At 42.0% G+C, this 20,024-nt stretch overlaps 2 protein-coding genes across 2 annotated transcripts; both read left to right on the forward strand.

Annotated features, from left to right (window-relative positions):
* Window positions 1-1,433: 1,433 nt before the first annotated feature.
* On the forward strand, window positions 1,434-4,239 carry LOC118100416 (THO complex subunit 4). Its single transcript, XM_035145471.2, has 6 exons — window positions 1,434-1,752; window positions 2,754-2,909; window positions 2,992-3,139; window positions 3,232-3,295; window positions 3,478-3,712; window positions 3,807-4,239. The coding sequence occupies exons 1-6, from the start codon at window positions 1,561-1,563 to the stop codon at window positions 3,825-3,827; spliced, it is 816 nt and encodes a 271-aa protein (XP_035001362.2). The 5' UTR covers window positions 1,434-1,560; the 3' UTR covers window positions 3,828-4,239.
* A 1,099-nt stretch (window positions 4,240-5,338) lies between these two features.
* LOC118125496 (rho GDP-dissociation inhibitor 1) lies at window positions 5,339-18,918 on the forward strand. The gene is made up of 6 exons (XM_035184139.2): window positions 5,339-5,467; window positions 8,625-8,813; window positions 10,705-10,788; window positions 13,843-13,919; window positions 14,549-14,612; window positions 16,972-18,918. Exons 2-6 carry the CDS (start codon window positions 8,627-8,629, stop codon window positions 17,169-17,171), a joined length of 612 nt encoding a protein of 203 aa, XP_035040030.1. The 5' UTR covers window positions 5,339-5,467; window positions 8,625-8,626; the 3' UTR covers window positions 17,172-18,918.
* Window positions 18,919-20,024: the final 1,106 nt, after the last annotated feature.

Genomic DNA, 20,024 nt, shown 5'->3' on the forward strand with positions numbered 1-20,024 from the left:
GACCTCATGTAAGTTAAGAGTCAAGTCAGATTTAGTTAGATAGCACGTTAAAAACAACAGGAGTTGAGCCTTTAAATGGGACCAAAAAAAGCAATATGGATTTAAAGTAAGTCAAAATGGTGCGATAAAATACAAAAGATAAAAGTAAACGGGATAAGAAAGACATCAGCAGAATCAGAAGACAGAATCAGGCTGAATCAAAAGCAAAATTTAAAAGGTAGGTTTTTCGATACGATTTTTTGATAGTAGGACAAGACCCAATGTGGGGTGGCAGACTACTACTACTGCAGAGTTTATAGTTGCAGAAACATAGAAAGCTATGTCCCCTTTAGATTTAAGACGAGAGGGGGATTGACAGTAGTTGGGACTATGTACGCTGGTATGTTGGTGAGGGATTGGAAGAGGGAGAGTTGTCAGGGGCCAGAGAAGGTATGGCTGCCCTGGAGAATATATATGTGTATATATATATATATATATATTAGTGGACATCAACTCATTTGAAGAGGATGAGGAAGGAGAGGAATAACAGGCAGGTTTAGCCATCATTTGCCAATTCAAAGACAAAATAAGTTAATTTATTTGAAGAACTCGTACACATTTAGTCATGCTTCATATTGGGTTAATCTTCCACTGTGTAAGTGGGACAGCTCCATGTGAGTCCACACACACACACACACACACACACACACACACACACACACACACACACACACACACACACACACACACACACACACACACACACACACACACACACACAAACACACACAGGGCAAAACCAATACCTTGCTTCCGTCTAAGTTGCAGGTAAAATGATGAATAGCTATTTTCTGTGTGACAAACTCATCTACCTCAGTTTTCCACGTTTTTTCTTTCATTCCATGTAATAAACAATCTTAACTCTAAAATGAATTGTATCTTGTCTGTCTTTACCCCCCCCTTCTCCCCTTTCTGTTTGTGATGTTGTTGTTCCTCCTATCACCTGAACTTTTAATTCCAGCCTATTCTACTTTGCATGTGTAATACCAGAACTTGTAATGTCTTTGGTTGTCTCATTGTGATTTATCATGTTTATGTTTACATGATACCTTGGCTCAAAAATAATTTTCTCATATGGGACATTGTTTTTAAAACTGAAACCAAATGAACCACATTAAACTGAGCAGAACCATATCATGAGTGAATATGAAACAATCGTTGTGGTAGTTGTTTAATAGATGCTGTCATATAAAAGAGTTAAACAGAGTTTGTTTGTAAATTGTATTTTTGTTTAAGAAGGGAAATCTCATATTAACTATGTGCGACATGTTTCCAACTTTAAAGTCCCAGCAACTCTGCCGCTCTAATATCAGAGTAAGGAACTGTTCTGTATGTGTTGCTCAATAAAGATTTATTCAAAAAAATGGCGGGGCGGGACTTCGTCACTTCCGTATCCTATTTATTCGTTTCCGGTCGTTTCAACACCCGCGCCGCCTGAGAAGTAAATAACCTCTGAACCGCTTCTCCACGCTGAGAGCTCTTTGTTCGTCTTCGGCATCACTTCCCGGCTCCTGCACCACGATGTCGGACAAGATGAACATGTCTCTGGATGACATTATCAAGATGAACAGGAAAGGAGGCAGCGGCCGCGGCGGAGGATCATCAGGGCCCGGTGCGGGTTCAGGTCGGGCCGGGGGATCGTCGAGGCCAACGCGGGGTCGACAGAACAACTTCAACCGGGAGAGAAACAACAGGCCCGCACCGTACACCCGGGTATGAAAGAGAAGCAGCTGAAACGGAGCTTAAACTTAAAATACCGTTGTGTTGTAGCTCATTCTTGTATCAGTCGTGGTGTTTTTACAATGGACGACGATATCTGTTCTGCCGCTAAATCGCTTCACATTTCCACACTGAGTTTCTGGGTGTTTTCCCGCCCCGGGTCGTTTCCATTATCGCCATGTTAAAACTTTCCGGAGCACCACCGACCATGAACAGTTTTCAAAAATCGTCCCCGACCGAGGGGATGGATGTTCCTTTATCAAGATGGCTGCCGTGCGTGGTTCTTTATTTGAGCAGAAGAGGTCAGCTGAGGAGGATCAGTGAGCTGAACTCATACAACGTGTTTTACTTTAGTTTGAGAGTTTTAAAAAAATGTCGTATCCCCAGTCATGTGAAGTGGCGGCAACTGTGAGCTGGATGCTAATCTGAATGGCTTCAGGGAGAACATGCCGCTGCCTCAGGCCTGTTCTTTCTATGGACGCCACCGCTACCTCACTGGAAAGAAGATTTCTCTTTGTGTCTCCGAGGAAAATCAAATATCCATCTTCCTAACACTGGATGATGCTTCTGGCCTGATTCCCAAGCTGTTCACGACCATCCTGGGTATAGTCACAGGTTTTAGATTATTAGGCCTAAAACTAAGACTTTCTGATAATCATCACAAACTCTGTCTTAACAGTTTACACCCAGAGACAACAGTTGGAAAGTAGTATTGTGCTATTTCTGGTGCAATACATTTATTCTGTCCCTATTTAAGAAAGGACATTTACATATAACGCATTAAAAAATATAAGCACAAAAGTAACTGTACAACAAACAGAACCTAAATAACTGAATGTTTCTTTCTTAATCAAGCATCTCTGATTCATTCACACATGACTTATTTGATGCTTTTGAATGTGTGGCCCAGTAACATTTCTTGAGTAACCTCTGCACCAGTCCGCCTCTTTGTGTATTCTGAAGTCGGTATTAATGTCTTTTCTTGCTCTTCACAGCCCAGAGAGTTACCAGACAAATGGCAGCATGACATGTTTGAGGATCATGTCGGTGGACGCAGGGGACCGAGCGCAGTACCTGAAAGAAGTGTAGAGAGTAACGGCAAACTGCTGGTCTCCAATCTTGAATTTGGTGTCTCCGACTCAGATATCAAGGTAATACACTAAACTCTATGAATCCACTTTAGCCATGTCTTTGTGTTGTGAATGTGACTGACAACTCTACTTTTATCCCCAGGAGCTGTTTGCAGAGTTTGGTCCATTACAGAAAACATCTGTTCACTATGATCGGTCTGGCCGCAGTAAAGGAACGGCAGATGTTCACTTTGAAAATAAGGCAGATGCACAAAAAGCCATGAAGCACTACAATGGTGTCCCACTTGATGGTGAGGAATCAGGTCTTATTCTACTACGGTATTGTTGTACTTGAGGTGCTTCTTTCACACATTTAAACATTTGTCTTTTTTAAATTTATTAGGCCGTCCCATGAAAATCCAGCAAGTGACGTCAGAGGTCGATGAACATAGACCGTCAACACAAAGGTAAGTCATGTTCTCTGGCTGTAGGTTGGATTTTGGGAAGTCTGGTGATTGTGAATTCTGGGGAAACCACTTAGGTTGCTTTATTAACAGCTACAATATAACGGGTTGGAGATTATTGGGGTTTATTTTGCTGCAAAAGTAACACCTCCCCTGCAAATGGCTTATCTCTGGTGTTTTTCTAGTTCAAACAGAGGTTTTGACCGGAGCAGACTTGGTCAACCCAAGTTTGAAAGGAGGGACCGAGGCGAAAAGAGGCAAAGTGGCGGAGGAGGTGGCGGAGGAGGAGGAGGTGGTGGTGGTGGAGGTGGAGGCGGCGGCGGCGGAGGTTTCCGAGGACGTGGAAGAGGAGGTGGAAACAGAGCCCCCCAGCTTTCTGCAGAGGAGTTGGATGCCCAGTTGGATGCATACAATGCCAAGGTACCTACTCTAATAGAATAATGTTTTCTTATATACTTTAACTCTACAGTGAACATCTATCGATAACTTAATAATCATGTTTCTTGTGTTTCAGTTTCAGATGGACACCAGTTAGAAGAACGGAGGATGCTGTTGTCGTTCAATTTTTAAAACAACATTTTGGACATTATAAACAATCAGGTTAATGTGATATGGTGGATTGGACATTTTATGCAGCCGTTTTATTGTATGGACTTTGGATTATTTTGACTTTTTTGTAGCAGTTTGTCTGGGAGCAGGTTTTTTTGATTATTTTTCTCTTAGGCCATCAGCTCATGTGCCCTTTTCTTAACGTTTGGACAATTACCTTAAACCTGCAACATGATGTATTTTTTTAAACTTATCATATAAATCAGATTCAGTGGTTTGATTTGCTGTTCAATGTACTGTTAAATTTGCTAATGAACATCAGCTCAGTCACTTGGTACTGTATACTCATCATGTTAAATGTATTTCAAAGGGTTTTGTATATAAATACATTATTGAAATGTCTTTTCCAGTGTTTTTTAACAGAGCATGCCTTGATTTGGGCCTACAAGTTTAGCCAATTTTGGTATTAATGGATGTTTACTTGCCAGCCACTTATTTACCTCTAATGAAGTAAGCATCTTAACCAGCTACTCCCAGCCTTGTTGGCCTTTTTCATCACTCGCTAAGTCACCTGAGCATCTGAAGTCTATTTTGAAGAAGTAGCTCGGCATCACCTGCTCATGACAAGAAGCCGTGTACAGTGACAGAACTACCATGTAGCTCCATTTCTTTTACATCAACTGAACCAAATGGAAGCGGAACTACACCTACACTCTCTTGCTAATATTTGAAGTGGAACTATTTTGCTGAAAGGTGTCCAGTGAGTAATACAACGGTTAAAAAATAGTGAGGGGAAAAACGTACGATAAGGATCCTCTTAGTCCTACAATGGGGGAAATTTACAATATTACAGCAGCAAGAATCAAATAAGTAGCATGCAATACTTAAGTGTAAGGAATATATACATTGTACAAACAATCTGTGTAGTGTTACAATGTATACAGAGAATGGATTGCTAAAGAACCATTGTATTGCACAGAGAGACTGACGTGTGTGTGTGTGCCTGCCTTCCTTCCTTCCTACTGGGAGCAGAGCTGGTTGTACAGCCCTCCTGCAGGAAGGAGCAACCTGGGATACCGCTCCCCTAGACACTTGGGGCGCTAACTATAACAAGCTCCAGGTCAGGCCAGACCAAGAATGCAGTAGTTTTTTAGCCTTTTTAAAAATAATTTTGTTGCTCTTACATTTTGTACATGTGGAGTTTGTAGGATGTCATATACCGCCATCAGACATGGGGCAAATGCAACAAGGCATTAGTTGTAAATATCTTTGTGGTCTGATTAGGTCAAATGTTGGTGAGAAGAAAAGAGTGATCAGTGTCACCCCACCCTGTAGTCTGTTCTCGTACACCTGTGTATAGTCTGTGCACACCCCACACAGAGAGGGAACTGGTGTCAATGAATGAGTCTCTGGAAACCATCAGTGCACAAAATACACAACGAACCATGATCTTTGACGGCGCGCGGCACCGCTCGGTACGTCACCTGCGTGCGCGTGCCTATCTCCGGGAGCCGTGTTGCGCGTGCAGCGCGCGGGGCGGCGCCGGCCCCTTGTTCGCCATACTTGCACCGGAGCGCAGAGACCGCACTGACTGCAGAGGCACCTGAGACCAACAATAACACTAAGGTAAGAGTCCTCCATGCAGCGGCGCGAGGAAACCGCGCTGCTGGAGGGACTGGAGGGACTGGGGCCGCAGCACGTCACTCAAACCCGCCCAGTCCCTCTCTGCCCCCGTCAGCTGGGGAGAACTTGTCGAGCTACCGTTAGCCGCCGGCTCTCGTTAGCGTGTCTGGATTGTTCCCATAGGAGCAGCAACTCGCCTCTTGTCTGCGCTCAGTCCCGCCCTGTGTCAGGGTCTGCGTCAAGAGAGGTTCAGTCCCGGTGCAGGATCTAAATGTAATCACCCAGACTGCAGAGAGCTGCCGCTGACCCGGGCGAGCTGTCAGAAGCAGCGGTGTGTCTGAAGAGATGCCGGTCTACATGGGCAGTGTTAGCTCGCCCCCCCCCCCACAGACATGATGGGGAGCAGCTGCTTTATTGCTGTGGCAGCTGCGGTTAGCTTCTTGACAGCAATATAGGACGTAACATAATTCAGAGAAGAGGCCACGATCATGTCAGCACAGCTCGTGTTTTTAAAGGAAACACGGATTTGTTTGTCACAGCTGAGATTAGAACTTTCTAGCTTCCTGTCTTGTTCGGGGAGCAGTTGGGTGGGGTGGGCCTGTCACACTGGCTTCCAGTCCAATCCTGAAATATCTTAACGTTGATGTTTTGTGTTGCAGAACTGAATGGGGCCTTGTATCTTTTGGTCAGATCCATCTTAAGTCATGTCCCTGTGAACCTTGCACTGTGCAAACAAAGCAGATGACCAGTCAGACCGGACACTGACCAAGGAGACTGATTGAGTGGTACATTTAGATAAACCATAGGAAATCATTCAGACGCATGTTCTGCTACTGTCTACACATGATTTTCTACCTTAGGTAAAGGGATATGGAAATCCTTGATTTTTTTTAAATCACAGTGACAGGGGATTTAATGGCAGAAGTTAAACACACACACACACACACACACCATTCCAAACGGTCTTGATCTACATTTTGGCTCTAAATTTAGTTGTGCAGACTGGAGTTCATTGTGTGAGATCCAAGGGATGTTCAATAAAGAGCCTGGATTCTTCACTGCCTGCCATCTTCACTGGATCATTCCACCCAGGCTCAATGATATTTGAAGCCACATTCTTATTAAAATGCACCATTTAAAGTGAGATTTCATCAAAGACAACCATTGTTGTTTAACCTGAGCTACACTTTGAATATAGAAACAAATTAATCACTTGTTAATGCATCTTTCAGGTACAAAAATGTATGCACATAGTGGTGGACAACTTAAATAGGAAAAGGGGACATTTTTGCGCAGGTTTTGGGCACCTGCTCAGGCACATATTAGCTACAGACTAAAACCACTTAGAGATCACTCCTTCACTGCGTTCAGATATTTCCTCCGACAGCTGCAAGTTTGGGCAGGTCGGAGGCGAGACCCGCAGAAAGGTTTGCTCATTGACTCTCACTTTGCACCAGATGGGGGCATCTGTATCTGGTCTCTGCACGTCTTTCACTGGTCCCCAGCCTTATTTTACAGATGTTATGTACATTAGTTATGCCAACTCTAGATAATAAATCTTTCAGAGCAATATCTGTCTCCTCTGTCCAGCTTTTCAGTGTCCATCAATAATTGACGTTTTATTTTAGATATACAGTAAGTTGTGCAGCAGAGCGTGCTTTTAAACTTTGGCACTGTGGGGTGCACTGTCAGCTCTCTTGGTTTAGCACATACCATTTATCAAAGGTGAGGCCTCATACACTGCAGTGGCTCTGGGTTAAATCTGGCCCAGGTCCTCTGCTACATGTCATCTCCTATCTGTCCTGCACCATCCCTTTTTATCTCTACTCTTGCTGTCAAAATTAAAAGCAGAGATGCTCCAAAACAAATATTTTCTATCGCTTCACTACAATTTACTTGTCTAACAGTGGCTGCAGAAAGCATATCTGTGGTTCCTGTTGTTGTGTAATGTAAACTGATGTCAAATAATACTTGGCTCACAGTTATTGTCCCCTGACTGCAACTAATGATTTTCTTGATCAGTCAGGTAAACATTTTGTCCATAAAACAATAGAAAATTTAAATTGTCCAACACAGTTGACTCAAGTCCTATGTAATATCTTCCAATAACATGTTTGGTCTGACCAGCAACAGCCCAAAACCAAAAAGATATAAAGTTTACAATTATAAAAAGTAGAACAAAGCAACAAATCCTCATGTTTTTTAAGAGTGTTAACCATAGAATCTTTGCTTATCAGATTACAATTTATAATAATATCAGATTTGTTTAGAATCAATCATTTGACTCAATCAAATGCATTTGTATAAGCCATATTCACTAAGTACAATTTGCCTCACAGGGCTTAACAGGGCAAGGGGGAGGAAAAACTACAGAAATAAACTTTTAACTGGGGATAGAGGTGGAAACCTCAGAGTCACATATGTTAGGGATTTTACAATTTAAAAAATAAACGGCTAACATTAAGTTGATGCAGGAGAATGTAACTAAGTGACGAATCATAAGATAAGATAAGATGATCCTTTATTAGTCCCACAGTGGGGACATTTGCAACGTTACAGCAGCAAGAGGGCAGTCAAAAATAATCATTAAAGTAATAAGTAGCATGCAATACTTATAATGTAAGGAGATATAAAAATACCATAGGAACACAGTCCTTCTTTTGTGACCTAAATAATGTCTAGGCCTGTGAAGGACCACCCCTGGAGGGAGAGGCTTTGCATCATGTGATTCATGACGCCTCATTCTCAACTCTCCAGGCGGTGATGTAATTTCAGAGAAATATGTACAGATGATATCACATAGCAGAGTTCGGTCATCAACAGCAGCATAAAGAGAAATGCTGATGCTGATGCTGCTGTGTTACCAGCATAGCCTCACAGAGCAGCAGCACATCCAGTAAGCTGGACGCTTTCCATCAGCATTCCTCGCTGACATCATTGCTGTGGTCATCTGTTTGTCCAGTGATTTACAACCTTTCCTCAAAGAGGCAAGTGTCTTTCAGGGAATTAGAGAAGAATTAACGCCATGTTGTCCATCTCAAACAGTTTTTCCAATTTTTTTATTCCTCTTTTTTCCTCTCAACCCTTACCTGTTATATTTTTGCTATATCCTTTTAATGTCCCATGTCTTTCCCTTCCCCTGAACATAATCTTTGTCCAGACATGGCTGAGGATGAGGTGACTCCAGAGCAGCTAGCAGCCATCGCCGCCGAAAATGAGGAGCCAGAGCCGCTGGACTACAAGCCACCAGCCCAAAAGACGGTGCAAGAAATCCACGAGCTGGATAAGGATGATGAAAGCCTACGCAAATATAAGGAAGCCCTGCTCGGCGCTGGGGTCTCTGTGGCTGGTAATGCTCTGTGTGTGGGTGTGTGATAGAGAAAGAGGAGGAGGGGTGGTGGACAGGACAAAGTTAGAATCAGGAAATTTGTGATTGTTAAACCAAACGCTGACTGGTAGAGTAGGTGCATAAATTCTAAGGCCCAATCCCATTTCACCCCTTGGCCCTACTTAGTTTTTAATGCGATAAGGAAATTAGGTGAAAATAATGGATTATCATGTAAAAAAAGGATTAAGCAAGATGCTAACGCTTAGCGCATTCACCTTTTATTTAAGGCTGTTGTTAAAAGGACCATAATACATTAGAAATGATATTAAACTAAGATATTACAATCATTATCGTATTTTTAAATCCTTATTAAAGGAGAAAATACTACATTTAGGGCTCTCTCAGCTTCTGCCGGCATTCGCATACATTCAGTTTGAAGTGAGGGTCTTGAAAATCTCAGTTTGGAGGGCTATAAAGCCTACCGCCTTGGCCCTACCCCTCCGTCCCAACAGGTGGACAGACAGCCTACCCCTGACACGTGCGTGAACGCGCGCAAAACGGCAAAGCACTAAGGGTGAAATGGGATTTGGCTAAATGTACCTTTCTGTGGAGCACATTCTCTGTTTTGCTTATGAGCTGGTATGGATGCCTCTGATTAGCCTTATCTTGTGGTTTCATCTGTAGCAGAAGAATTTAGGGAAAATCTTATTGTAATTTCTTTCCTTGCATTTTAATTTTCAATATTTTAAGATGTGTTTATATTAAGTTATGCTAATACTAAGCGTCACATAAACACAGTCAGATAAAATGATGCATATGAAGGGATCGTTTTGGTTCAGCTAGTTTCCGGAAAGTCAACTCTTAATTAAGCTTTCTTAAAGTTTAGGCAGAAAATGGGTTTGTGTTAGTTAAGCTCACTATTTGCTTTCCAAACCCACAATGTCATTATAAATTGGTTATATATTTATTGATACTTTACTGAGTAATACAGCTCTTATCTGATAGTGTTCTGATATCAGACTGACGATAGTTAATTTATAAGTACTCCCCATTCTGCATTGCAGTCCTAGCATTGGACACTTAGGGGACAGTCTAAAAAGAGAAGCTACGTCAGAAGAACCAAAGATGTCATCTTTATTTATTCCATGCATTCATCTTCCTTGTCAAATTCTGGTGCCTGTCGCCTCCTGGGTGTGGCTGATTCACAGCACTGAATGTTGGTACTCCACATTCAGAGCTTTTAAGGTGATGAGCCGAAATCAATGACATGCAGCCATCACCTTCACACTTACTGGGGACAAATACTCTCAAAAAGCTGCCACCCCTTACAAAAGAGATGCCTGCAATCACCATATGTGAATAATACAGACTCTGTTATGAAAAGAGCACATTAACCAGGCAACAACATGTTCCTATTTCTAAAAGAGTTAACGTTTATTAGCCACAGTTGAGGGACCATCTTTACCCTTCACCTCGTATAGCTTAACACTCTCTACATACATTCATTATAACTGTGGGTGCATCATTTGCTGGTATGCTGAGCCCCTGAGGATCAGTATTCGGGCTCAGTGAATATGGAAGGTTTCTTCAGTGTGACTGAGAATAACCTGAAGTTTAATTAATGCAGAGTCTGTCCCAGCTACTGCAGAGATGTTCTGCTTTCAGCTCCCTCGAGCCTGTGCACTTGGACGGCTGCAGGCCCTCTTGTAAATGTTTGGAGTCTGCTCTAAAGTCTCTGCATGCTTCCACTCAAGTGTTGTCACGTGGAAGTTATGGTTGCAGGATGAAGTAGGTCAAGTAAGCTGTGTCTAGCATCCTACACAAACCTACAGGGTAATAAATTAGAGTCTAAGATTGTAATGTCTGAGAGCAAATTATTTTTCTGTATTGAACCATCTGTTTCCTGTCACAGACCCCAGTGTCTCCAATGTCCAAGTGACCAGGATGTCTCTGATGTGTGAAAGTGCTCCAAACCCCCTGGTCCTGGACCTGCAAGGTGAGTCCCTGTTCTGCCTTCTGTATACACAGGGCTGTATGTCAACTTTCTTTCACACGTGGCACTGGTGCTACAGAGGTGGATAGTTTTGTAGCATGGGTAAACATATACCCATATGCGTATAGCGCATTAAACAGGTATGTGAAAAGCAAATGACACGCTGCGTTCTAGGCAACAAATACTAAAGCTTAACAAGCGCTTTCAACATTGTCTTTATTGCAGGGACATTACAACTGTATAAAAACGTCAATATATTCAAATTAGCAGCTCAACTCTCTTTTATTCATACAAACATAAATATACATATATATTTATATTGGATTTAAAAAGTGTCTGAATCACCAATGAGAGAACAAAGGTCTGTCTGTCTGGATAGACTCCATGCAGACCGGGACATGGTTTTTACTCGCACGACAGACTACAACTACCAAGTAGAATAGCAAAGCCTCATCAATTCACATCACACACAAGCAAGTACACAAACCCTCATATCACTGTCAACACACAAAGTGGCTGTGTTTCAAACACACACAAAACTTTATCGTACGGTGCTTCAGTGGTAAATTTGTTATATATCGCGGCAGTTTTTTGTCGTATTTGCAAACACTGGTCTTAAGTCACACCACAGAGCCCTGATACAGTAGAAAGGTTATTGCCCTCTAATCATTTTTATAGATACTGGATCTTGTACATATAAATAATTGTTGTCATTAACAAACCAAAAATTAATAACCGAACTGAGACTTGAGACCAGGTTGAACAGCTAAAGATCAACAGCACGTGCTCCACACATTTCAACACAGAAATCTCTCCTCTGTATCTTTTACCTGATTATACTCTCTGCTTAACAATGTCACAAACTATATTTGTTCCATTTAAAAATAGCATCACTATTGACTCAGCCCTGTGTCTGCTTTTTTTGGTTTCCATCCCGCACTGCTTAGAAATCAATCAGTCTACAAAGGTTTGAATGACTGTGGAAATTCTCGAGCGACAATCTGGCAGTTAAGACTTGAGCTGTGAGAGCTGCTCATGCCCCAGCTGGCCTAGATCTGCTTCCATCCAGAACATTCTGTCCTGTGTCCCGCTTCCCCTGCATCACTCCTCAGTCTCCTACTTTCTCAGCTAAATATAATGCCCACCCACTCAGTAAATACAAGTCCATGTCATTAATTTTATCGCAAATATCCTAGAGTGATGCTGATTATTCAACTATGAAACTATTTATAATACAAAAACTATAAAGTTAATAAGATACTGTAGTGTTTTTGTGATTGAACTTGAACATGAGACCTGCACAAGTGGGTAGATCATGAGCACTTTGTCCTCACAGTAGAAATGATCTGCTCTTTGTTTTTCGGCCTCAGTACACCCAGTAACTTTATGTTCTAACTTTCATGCAAAAATAGAAGTTATTTACTTTACAGAACTGATATATAAACATCAGTAACATTAATAAATGTCACTGAAGTTCAAATATGGATGTGAGCGAGAGGTGGTTGTTTATAACCTGAATGAATGCTCTAAACAAGTTGTGACATATGTGAGGCTTCAGTTCATCCAGTTCACTGCACTAACAAAGTTCCTGGGCTGTCAGAGTTCATATCCACAGAAGCATGAAGCTAAATCTATATCAAGGTTCCTGCAGATGATGCAAATGGCTTCAGAAGGATTTTTATCTTATTGATGAATTGGGATGACATGCACCTTTTATGTTTGAAGTTGCAGTAACCCTCACACGCCTGCTGTGTATGAGTCATACAGACTTAGTCAGTGAGTTAGGTCAGTTCCAGTAAAAGAATCAGTGCAGCTTCTGTATGACAGACCTGTCTGATGTAGGGTTGGGTATTGTTTGGGTTTTCCAAAGCAGTTGTAAACTGTTTTCAAACATTTGCTGCATGTCGCAGTGTCAGAATCCTTTCACTTGAAATACAACCACACTTTAAACAGTTCAGCTTTTGGCATTTGGTTGCTGTGTTGACTTGAGTTTGAGATAGCTTCTAGCTACTTGCAGGCTAAAGTGCTGCCAGAGCCACGTACCTAGTGTGTTGCCACCAGAGTTAAGTGTAATGTTAACTAGACACGTGTGCTGATGTTTGTGTTTCCTGTAAGCAGGACAAGTATTTCAGTACAGCATTTTGATCCGGTGAGAATCGGCTGTGTAGAAACCCGATTTCGGTAGCCAACCCACGTCTGATGGTGGATCCCTGTGAAACTCTGAAGAGAAGGAAACCCAGGGAGAGGACATCACATGCAGGACTCAACAAAAATCCCTCTGAATATGCACAGGCAATGTTTTATGTGTCACAAGCCAAAAACAAACATTAGAACTATTTGTATAGAGCGATCAATTCAGGTGATGGTGCAAAACATTTAAGCTAGAAATGGACTCCCTGTGTATGGGCATGCAGTGGATGTTTGTGCTCATCCTGTTTGTGAGTGCAGGTGAGCAGGTATATGTGCTATAATCTGTTTGTTTGTTTTTGTTTGTAAGCGAGATTGTGCAAAAACCACAGGACACATAACCACTAAACGAAGTAGAAGGATGTGGTATGGGTCAGGGAAGAACTCATTCAATTTTTGTGTGGGTCTACATCTTGGGGCGGATCCAGGAATTTATTATCACTTTATTTAACATTGTGAGATAAAGCATTTTTTTTAAATATATATGTCTGGCAAATTTAGAGAGCTGATATCTGAGTTTGTGGCGTTTGGTGCAGCTTGATTGAATTTAAGGGGGCTATTGGCAATAAGGTGGTTTTGCTCTACTCAGTACTATTCTAGTTAAAGGTGCACTCAAACATTTAGGAAAAGGTCGAGGCAGATGGGCGCCCACATTGAGTCTGGTTCTGATTAAGGTTTCTTCCAGTTAATGAGGGAGTTTTTTCTCTCCACAGTCGCCAAAGTGCTGCTCATTGTGGGAACTGTTGGTTTTGTTAATCCTTTTTAAGGTCTCGACCTTCTAAGTTAAGCGCCTTGAGATAATGTATATTATGATTTGGTGCTATGCAAATAATATTGAATAGAATTATTTTCCTCTGTGGTTTCGAACAGGAGACCTGGAACCCTTTAAGAAGCAGGCCTTTGTCCTAAAGGAGGGAGTCGAATACAAAATAATGATCAGCTTTAAGGTGAGAGCTGCTGCAGCAACAATGATATGCACACAATGACGTTCCATAGCATTCCATGTATATCTGACCCTCGTATTTGTTGCCATGTTGAAAATATGACTAGCCTGCTACACCAGTAAGGGTTAATCTAATGTGACACTAATAATGATGTTGGTATTTGTGTCATTGAACAAATTGCTTGTTTACATGTTGTAACTAGCACTTTGTTTTACTGCCAATGCCATCACAGTATGTAACACATAGAAAAGGCAGCAACTTGAATGTGGTGCTGAACACTAATTTATGAATAGCAAGAACATATGAAGAACAGTAAACTGTTGCTGAGTCTGCTGTGGGCTCTGAGAAAAATCTCTGAAAATAGTGTCACAGATTATGTATGCAGATTTTAAAGGGATAGTTCACTGAAAAATGGAAATTCACTCATTATCTACTCACTACTGGAGGGGTGGGTGAAGTGTTTGAGGCCACAAAACACTTCTGGAGTCTTTTTTGATTTAATTCTGACATTCTACAATGTTTCTTGTGCATTTTTTTGCTCAAGTCTTTCTATTCCTCAGGTTAGTACCAAAATACAGAACATCTGTCATTCTGCCATATGTCTTTAACAATGTGTGGGTGTGTCTCTGCAGGTGAATAGGGAGATTGTTTCGGGTCTGAAGTATGTGCAGCAAACATACAGGAAAGGAATGAAGAGTGAGTAAACACTTTTTCACACTTCTTATTCTCCTACACATATTGTGTTTGCTCCGCATGAATTTATCTGCCCAGTTAAATACTGAGTATCAGATGATCACCTGGAAATGCATTGTCATTAGTCTTCCTAAAATCCAGTTCTATTAAATGCATATATGTGCTGCGTTAAAAACATTTTGGGTTCCATAATGATGTTATAATGCGATCTCTGCCTGGATATATAAAAATATCCTTTGAGTATAGCCAATCAAATCAGTTCTTTCCTTGGCTGAAGGTGACAGTGACTAAATACCAGACAGCAGCATTTTGCACAACACAAAGAGTCCTAACTTTCAAAAACTAACAGTATCTTTCTATCTTATGTGTCCACAAGCATGAACACCTGTCTTATGTTGCACATCTTGTTAAATGAGCTCCCAAACAAATGAAGGTTTATTTACCTTTTTCAGTTTGTAGGCTGGTCAGTTAGGTGTGTTTACAGCTGTAGCATCTTGCACAACTTAAAACTGTACCTGCAAATGTTTATTGCATTCAGTTTAGATGCTAAATGTGTTCAAATGTGGTCCTCAGTGCCACTGCAAACAGTTTCCTCCACAGGTCTGTTCACATTTTGTATTTTGTATCCACACCTATACATTTTAGGGTTTTTTTGCTTTATTTTTGTCTGGTGTGCACAATACTCCAGAGTTTACGAGCCCCTAAAAATGGAGAACTTTAAAAATGCTGCTGGCCCCATTTTGATAGAAAAATCTGTGGCTATGATGACGCCAACAAGTCCCCAACATCCGCTTCCTGTTCCCTTCTTATCGGTCACGTCAGCCCAGGAAAACAAATCTCTGCTCGTACTTACGATTGCTAATAGTATTTTCTGTAACTAAGGAACCAATTGTATCTCTGACTTTTTTTTGCTCATCAATTATCACAATATATTATCAATAAATGTAAGTATGGAAATAATAATGAAAACACATTGAATATAAGAAGCAAATGTGGATGTGAGATTTTAGACTTAAGATTATAGTACATACACTGAGCACTTTAATAGGAACATATGTACACCTGCTTATTCATGCCATGAACTAATCAGCCAATCATGTGGCAGCAGTGCTTACATCCAATCCAGCAGATACAGGTCTGAAGCTAATGTTCAAACATCAGAATGAGTTAACATGGGATCTCAGTGACTTCAGGCTGGTCTGTGTTTCTGGAAGTGCTGATCTCCTGGGATGTTCACAAAACCTCCAGTGAGCAGCTGTTCTGCTGATGAGAAAGGTCAGAGGAGAACAGCCACACTGGTCAGAGCGGACAGATCTGCTGATGTGACGCAGTCATGTGGACACTGATCTGAGAGCAAACAGAGGCCCTATCAGTATTGGTATGACTAGTGCAGTATCAGTTCTCAACACTGATGTCCTGGCTGTGAGCATTTTTTTCAATGTGTTTCAATGCATGCCCCATAAACTCTGGAGCGAATCAAACAAACACAAAGTAAACTTCAGTCCTGTTCAGGTCCTAATAACTTGTAATGAGTGTTGGTGTTTATTGTTAAAGTGTAAAGTGAGCGCAGTTCAGCAGGAGTGTGAAAGAAGCACACCCAGACAGGAGACGATACAAAACCAACTTCTGCTCTGATCCTGAAGCACTAATAGTTTTGCAGCGGTGAGCCACAGTGGAACCCGTTGCTATGCTTCTTAAACTACTTCGTCATACCGCCTCATTGACATTATCGTTTTCTTTTGTGACTGCTTCACTGTCTGATTGTCTGTGTGTGTGTGAGTGAGTGGGAGCGTGGCAGGCCCAGGGGCTCTTGTGGTGTCTTCTATGTGTGTGTCACCGCTTTTTCACCGGGAGATATTTGTTTTCTTGGTTTTTTATTTTTATTTTTGCGTCTGTCACGTGTTAGAAGCTTCATCAAATAGAAATAGGGATCATTTAGTGTTCTCGAGATATGTGAGACATACAGACAAACAGAGATTTTTAAAATTCCCTCCCTTTCATAGTTTCTTTCAAAATGTACGGGACGACCTGATTGGTTAGGACGGATACCAGTGGAGCAGCAGATCCCTGGTTCAGACCATTTACTGTATGTCGTTGCTCTTCTCTCACCCTGTTTCCATAATATCCAAGTCAAATATCTGATAATAAGTCAGACGTGTCAATACTATTCCTTTATTCGACCACACATGCAAGTGATAGACAGTTACCTCTCAGGAACAACTCTTCATGCTTATCAATGATTTCTTTGGTTGTGACTTTGTTAATCCTCACTCAGTGAATTTAAAGTCTGCACACAAACTTAGTGCTCATTCTTGATGTAGACAAATAAAGTGTCTCAACATTGTTTTCCGTTTGTTAACAGTTGATAAATCCGACTACATGGTTGGCAGCTACGGGCCTCGTCCCAATGAATACGACTTCCTGACCACGGTGGAGGAAGCTCCTACAGGCTTGATGGCCCGCGGCAACTACGTCATCAAATCCACGTTCACCGACGATGACAAGCACGACCACCTGTCCTGGGAGTGGAACCTCAACATCAAGAAAGACTGGAAAGACTAAAAGAGGCCTTCGTGTCTGGGGGGGGGGGGGCGTCGAGGGAGTCTAAAACCCCTCCGCCCCTGTGTGTTCCTCAGCCGCTGCCCTCATCCCCCGCCCTGCGTCCACCATTTCTGCCTTCTTTGTTTTTACTTGGTTGTGCATTTCATTCATCTCATGCCTTAGCTCCTGCCTCGTAGTCTTCACACACCCCCGGTATCCAGCCCACCTCTCCGTCAGCATTGGTAGCAGCAGCAGAAGTAGCAGCAGACCCCCTACCCCAATTCCTCCCCTCCTCCTCCCCACCCGCCACTCCGTCCAGCATCTCCCCACCTGCTCAACATTTCATTGGTTGCACACGATTTACCATCGTACACCACCCTGCCATCCCCACTCACCCCCTCACCCCCACACTGAGCTGTGCCATGTAGCACCTTACTCCCCCACTCCTTTCCTCCCAGTCGTTTTTTTTTGCTGCTTGAAGAGATTACCCCCCTCCACCTTTCCAGAATGGTGTCTTCCTCTCTCAGTATCAAGTACATGTGGAAAAGCAACTGTACAATCAACTTTTGTTTGCCTTTTTTATATAATTGTATCAATCGTTGTGTGACGTGACTGTATTCACATCACTGTTTATCAGCTGTTGTTTTCATAGCGGGCCCCACCACATCCACCGCACCACCCCCCTCCCCTCCCATGGCTTTGCTTGCCTACTTTGCTCGCTGTCTTTTGATAGAATTACCAGAACCTGCCTTGTTAAAAGAATTCATTCAGAGCTGCTGTTCAGCATCTCCCTCCCTGCCCTAAATGTATTAACCCACTCGCTTTCTTTAAGCGGTGAGTGGGACCAAAGTGAACAGGGGAGTAAAAAGTACAAGGGTATAGAAATAAGCTGCCTTATGTATCGACTAATGTTCAATCTTGTCATTAGCATGCCCTGTGTGCACGAGCAGTCATCTGTAATATCAAGGGCTTACTCTCGCTACTAACGTCTCTGTTAGCCCTGTTGTAGTAGAGACTGTTTCTACAGGTCACTCACATACATCTGCACGCACCCACCCCCCAAATAAACTGACCTCCTAATTGGAGGGGACTGAATGTTAAAAATTGGAGATAAGAAACCCTGTGAATATCAGTATTGGCACTCTCATTCCGTTTAGCCATGAGGCCTTAGCATTGACTTCGATCATGTGGAGTAAAACGGCGACAAGCATTACTATTTTAGTCTTTATTGTTTTTTGTTTGTTTCCCCTTTGCCTTAATGTACATCATTCCCCTTCAGCGCTCCCCCTCAGATAGCTTCATAACTCGTAGCCCGCAGTCAGGAAGTAAGTGTGGAGTAGAACCGGAGAAAGCACAGGAGGCGGCTGAGCCAGGCACCGTCTGCTGCTGCCGGAGACCTCGTCGGTGTCTGGCCTCACCCGCAGACAGAAACTGGCAGTGAGGAGGAAATAAAAAAAACTGACCAGGCCTTCAGTGTTTTTACCCAGTGACCCTCTCAGAAAGACCTCAGTGACACGAAGGGTCACATGAGACTACTAGAGAAACACAACTGACCTGTTACACTAAACTGAAAGCAACTTGTACTGTACCAGAACATATGGATGTAAACGTTTTGTTTTGTTTCTTCTGATAATGATAACGGTGTATTCCTGATCCATACATTCCTTCACATTGTACAGTTTCTATGAAAACGCTGGCATGCTGGTGGGGTTGTATAGTCTGTCATCATTTGTGATTGCTCTTCTCAGTCAATAAAAATTTTGCTCAACGTGGCCTCTAACATTGTGATGTTTTACAGATTGTAGAACTGTTCCTACCTGGACAGTTCTGTGTGTATATATTTACAAATGTTACGTGGGTAATAGTGTTGATTAAGGGACATTCCAGCAGTTTTACACAAAGTTCAGCTAAATTCATAAACTCCCAACTTTATGCCAACCTGTACTATCATGCGTTCAATATATCTTACATGATAGCTTGCCTGTATGAGATATATTTGACATGGAACAGTCACAAGCCAATAAGGTTCAAGTTGAGGGTGTCTGACCTGAGCTGTAATAGTGCTCCTCAGATTAAGTACCGTACACTTATAAGTTTCAGTAAAAAAAAAAGAGGCAATATTTAATGCAGCAAAACCAGAGAAATCATTGTTTTTTTCCCCCAAGACACCTGGTGCGTACATTACCCAGAATGCAACGCAGCCCCTCAGAGTGTTTTGTACTGGTAGCAGCTGATGTAGCCCGGAGCAGAGATGAGAACAAGCTACTGTCTAACTCCTATCAGTCATCAATCACACTGTTTGTATAGCACGTTTCATACAAACAAAATAACACAAAGTACTTGACATCAACACCCAGAAATAAGGAACACTAGGAGTTGAGAAAACGCTCTCACCAATCTTCAGGACTTCAACAGGTGCCCATGGGCACAAAACACGTAAATGTGCCAACAATGTATATTATATATAAATATATACCAAACAATAAAACAGGCTAAAATATAAATAAATGGACAAATTAAAATTAATTGAAAGCTAAAGTAAAAAGGAGGGGAAATGGTAGCTTTCTGTTTGCGGTTATAAATATCAACCCTCTGCTGCCCCTCAGGTCTTCAGGAAGGTTGTCCCAGAGACGTGGTCCTTAAAGGACGACTCAACTCCACGACCCAAACTATTCAAACTATATCGAGTCTTTAGCCCCAACTGACGCTGACCCATGTGACATCAGTTGAGCCGAGCGATCAGATGCTGCAGTTCTCCCCAAGACCCGGAAACGATAGATCCAGGGGTTCCTCTTAAAATGGTCACATTTTCTTTATGACATTTAGACCAATCATACCATTAAAACATTTGACATCACTGTCATATAATCTTTA

This window comes from Hippoglossus stenolepis, chromosome 2, assembly GCF_022539355.2.
Source record: "Hippoglossus stenolepis isolate QCI-W04-F060 chromosome 2, HSTE1.2, whole genome shotgun sequence".
Taxonomy (NCBI): domain Eukaryota; kingdom Metazoa; phylum Chordata; class Actinopteri; order Pleuronectiformes; family Pleuronectidae; genus Hippoglossus; species Hippoglossus stenolepis.

Coding starts and splice junctions, on each gene's coding strand:
- LOC118125496 (XM_035184139.2), top strand. CDS start 8,627: ATGGCTGAGGATGAGGTGACTCCAGAGCAGCTAGCAGCCATCGCCGCC. Junction 10,789..13,842: donor CCTGGTCCTGGACCTGCAAG/GTGAGTCCCTGT, acceptor GGTTTCGAACAG/GAGACCTGGAACCCTTTAAG. Junction 13,920..14,548: donor AAATAATGATCAGCTTTAAG/GTGAGAGCTGCT, acceptor GTGTCTCTGCAG/GTGAATAGGGAGATTGTTTC.
- LOC118100416 (XM_035145471.2), top strand. CDS start 1,561: ATGTCGGACAAGATGAACATGTCTCTGGATGACATTATCAAGATGAAC. Junction 3,296..3,477: donor CATAGACCGTCAACACAAAG/GTAAGTCATGTT, acceptor GTGTTTTTCTAG/TTCAAACAGAGGTTTTGACC. Junction 3,713..3,806: donor TGGATGCATACAATGCCAAG/GTACCTACTCTA, acceptor CTTGTGTTTCAG/TTTCAGATGGACACCAGTTA.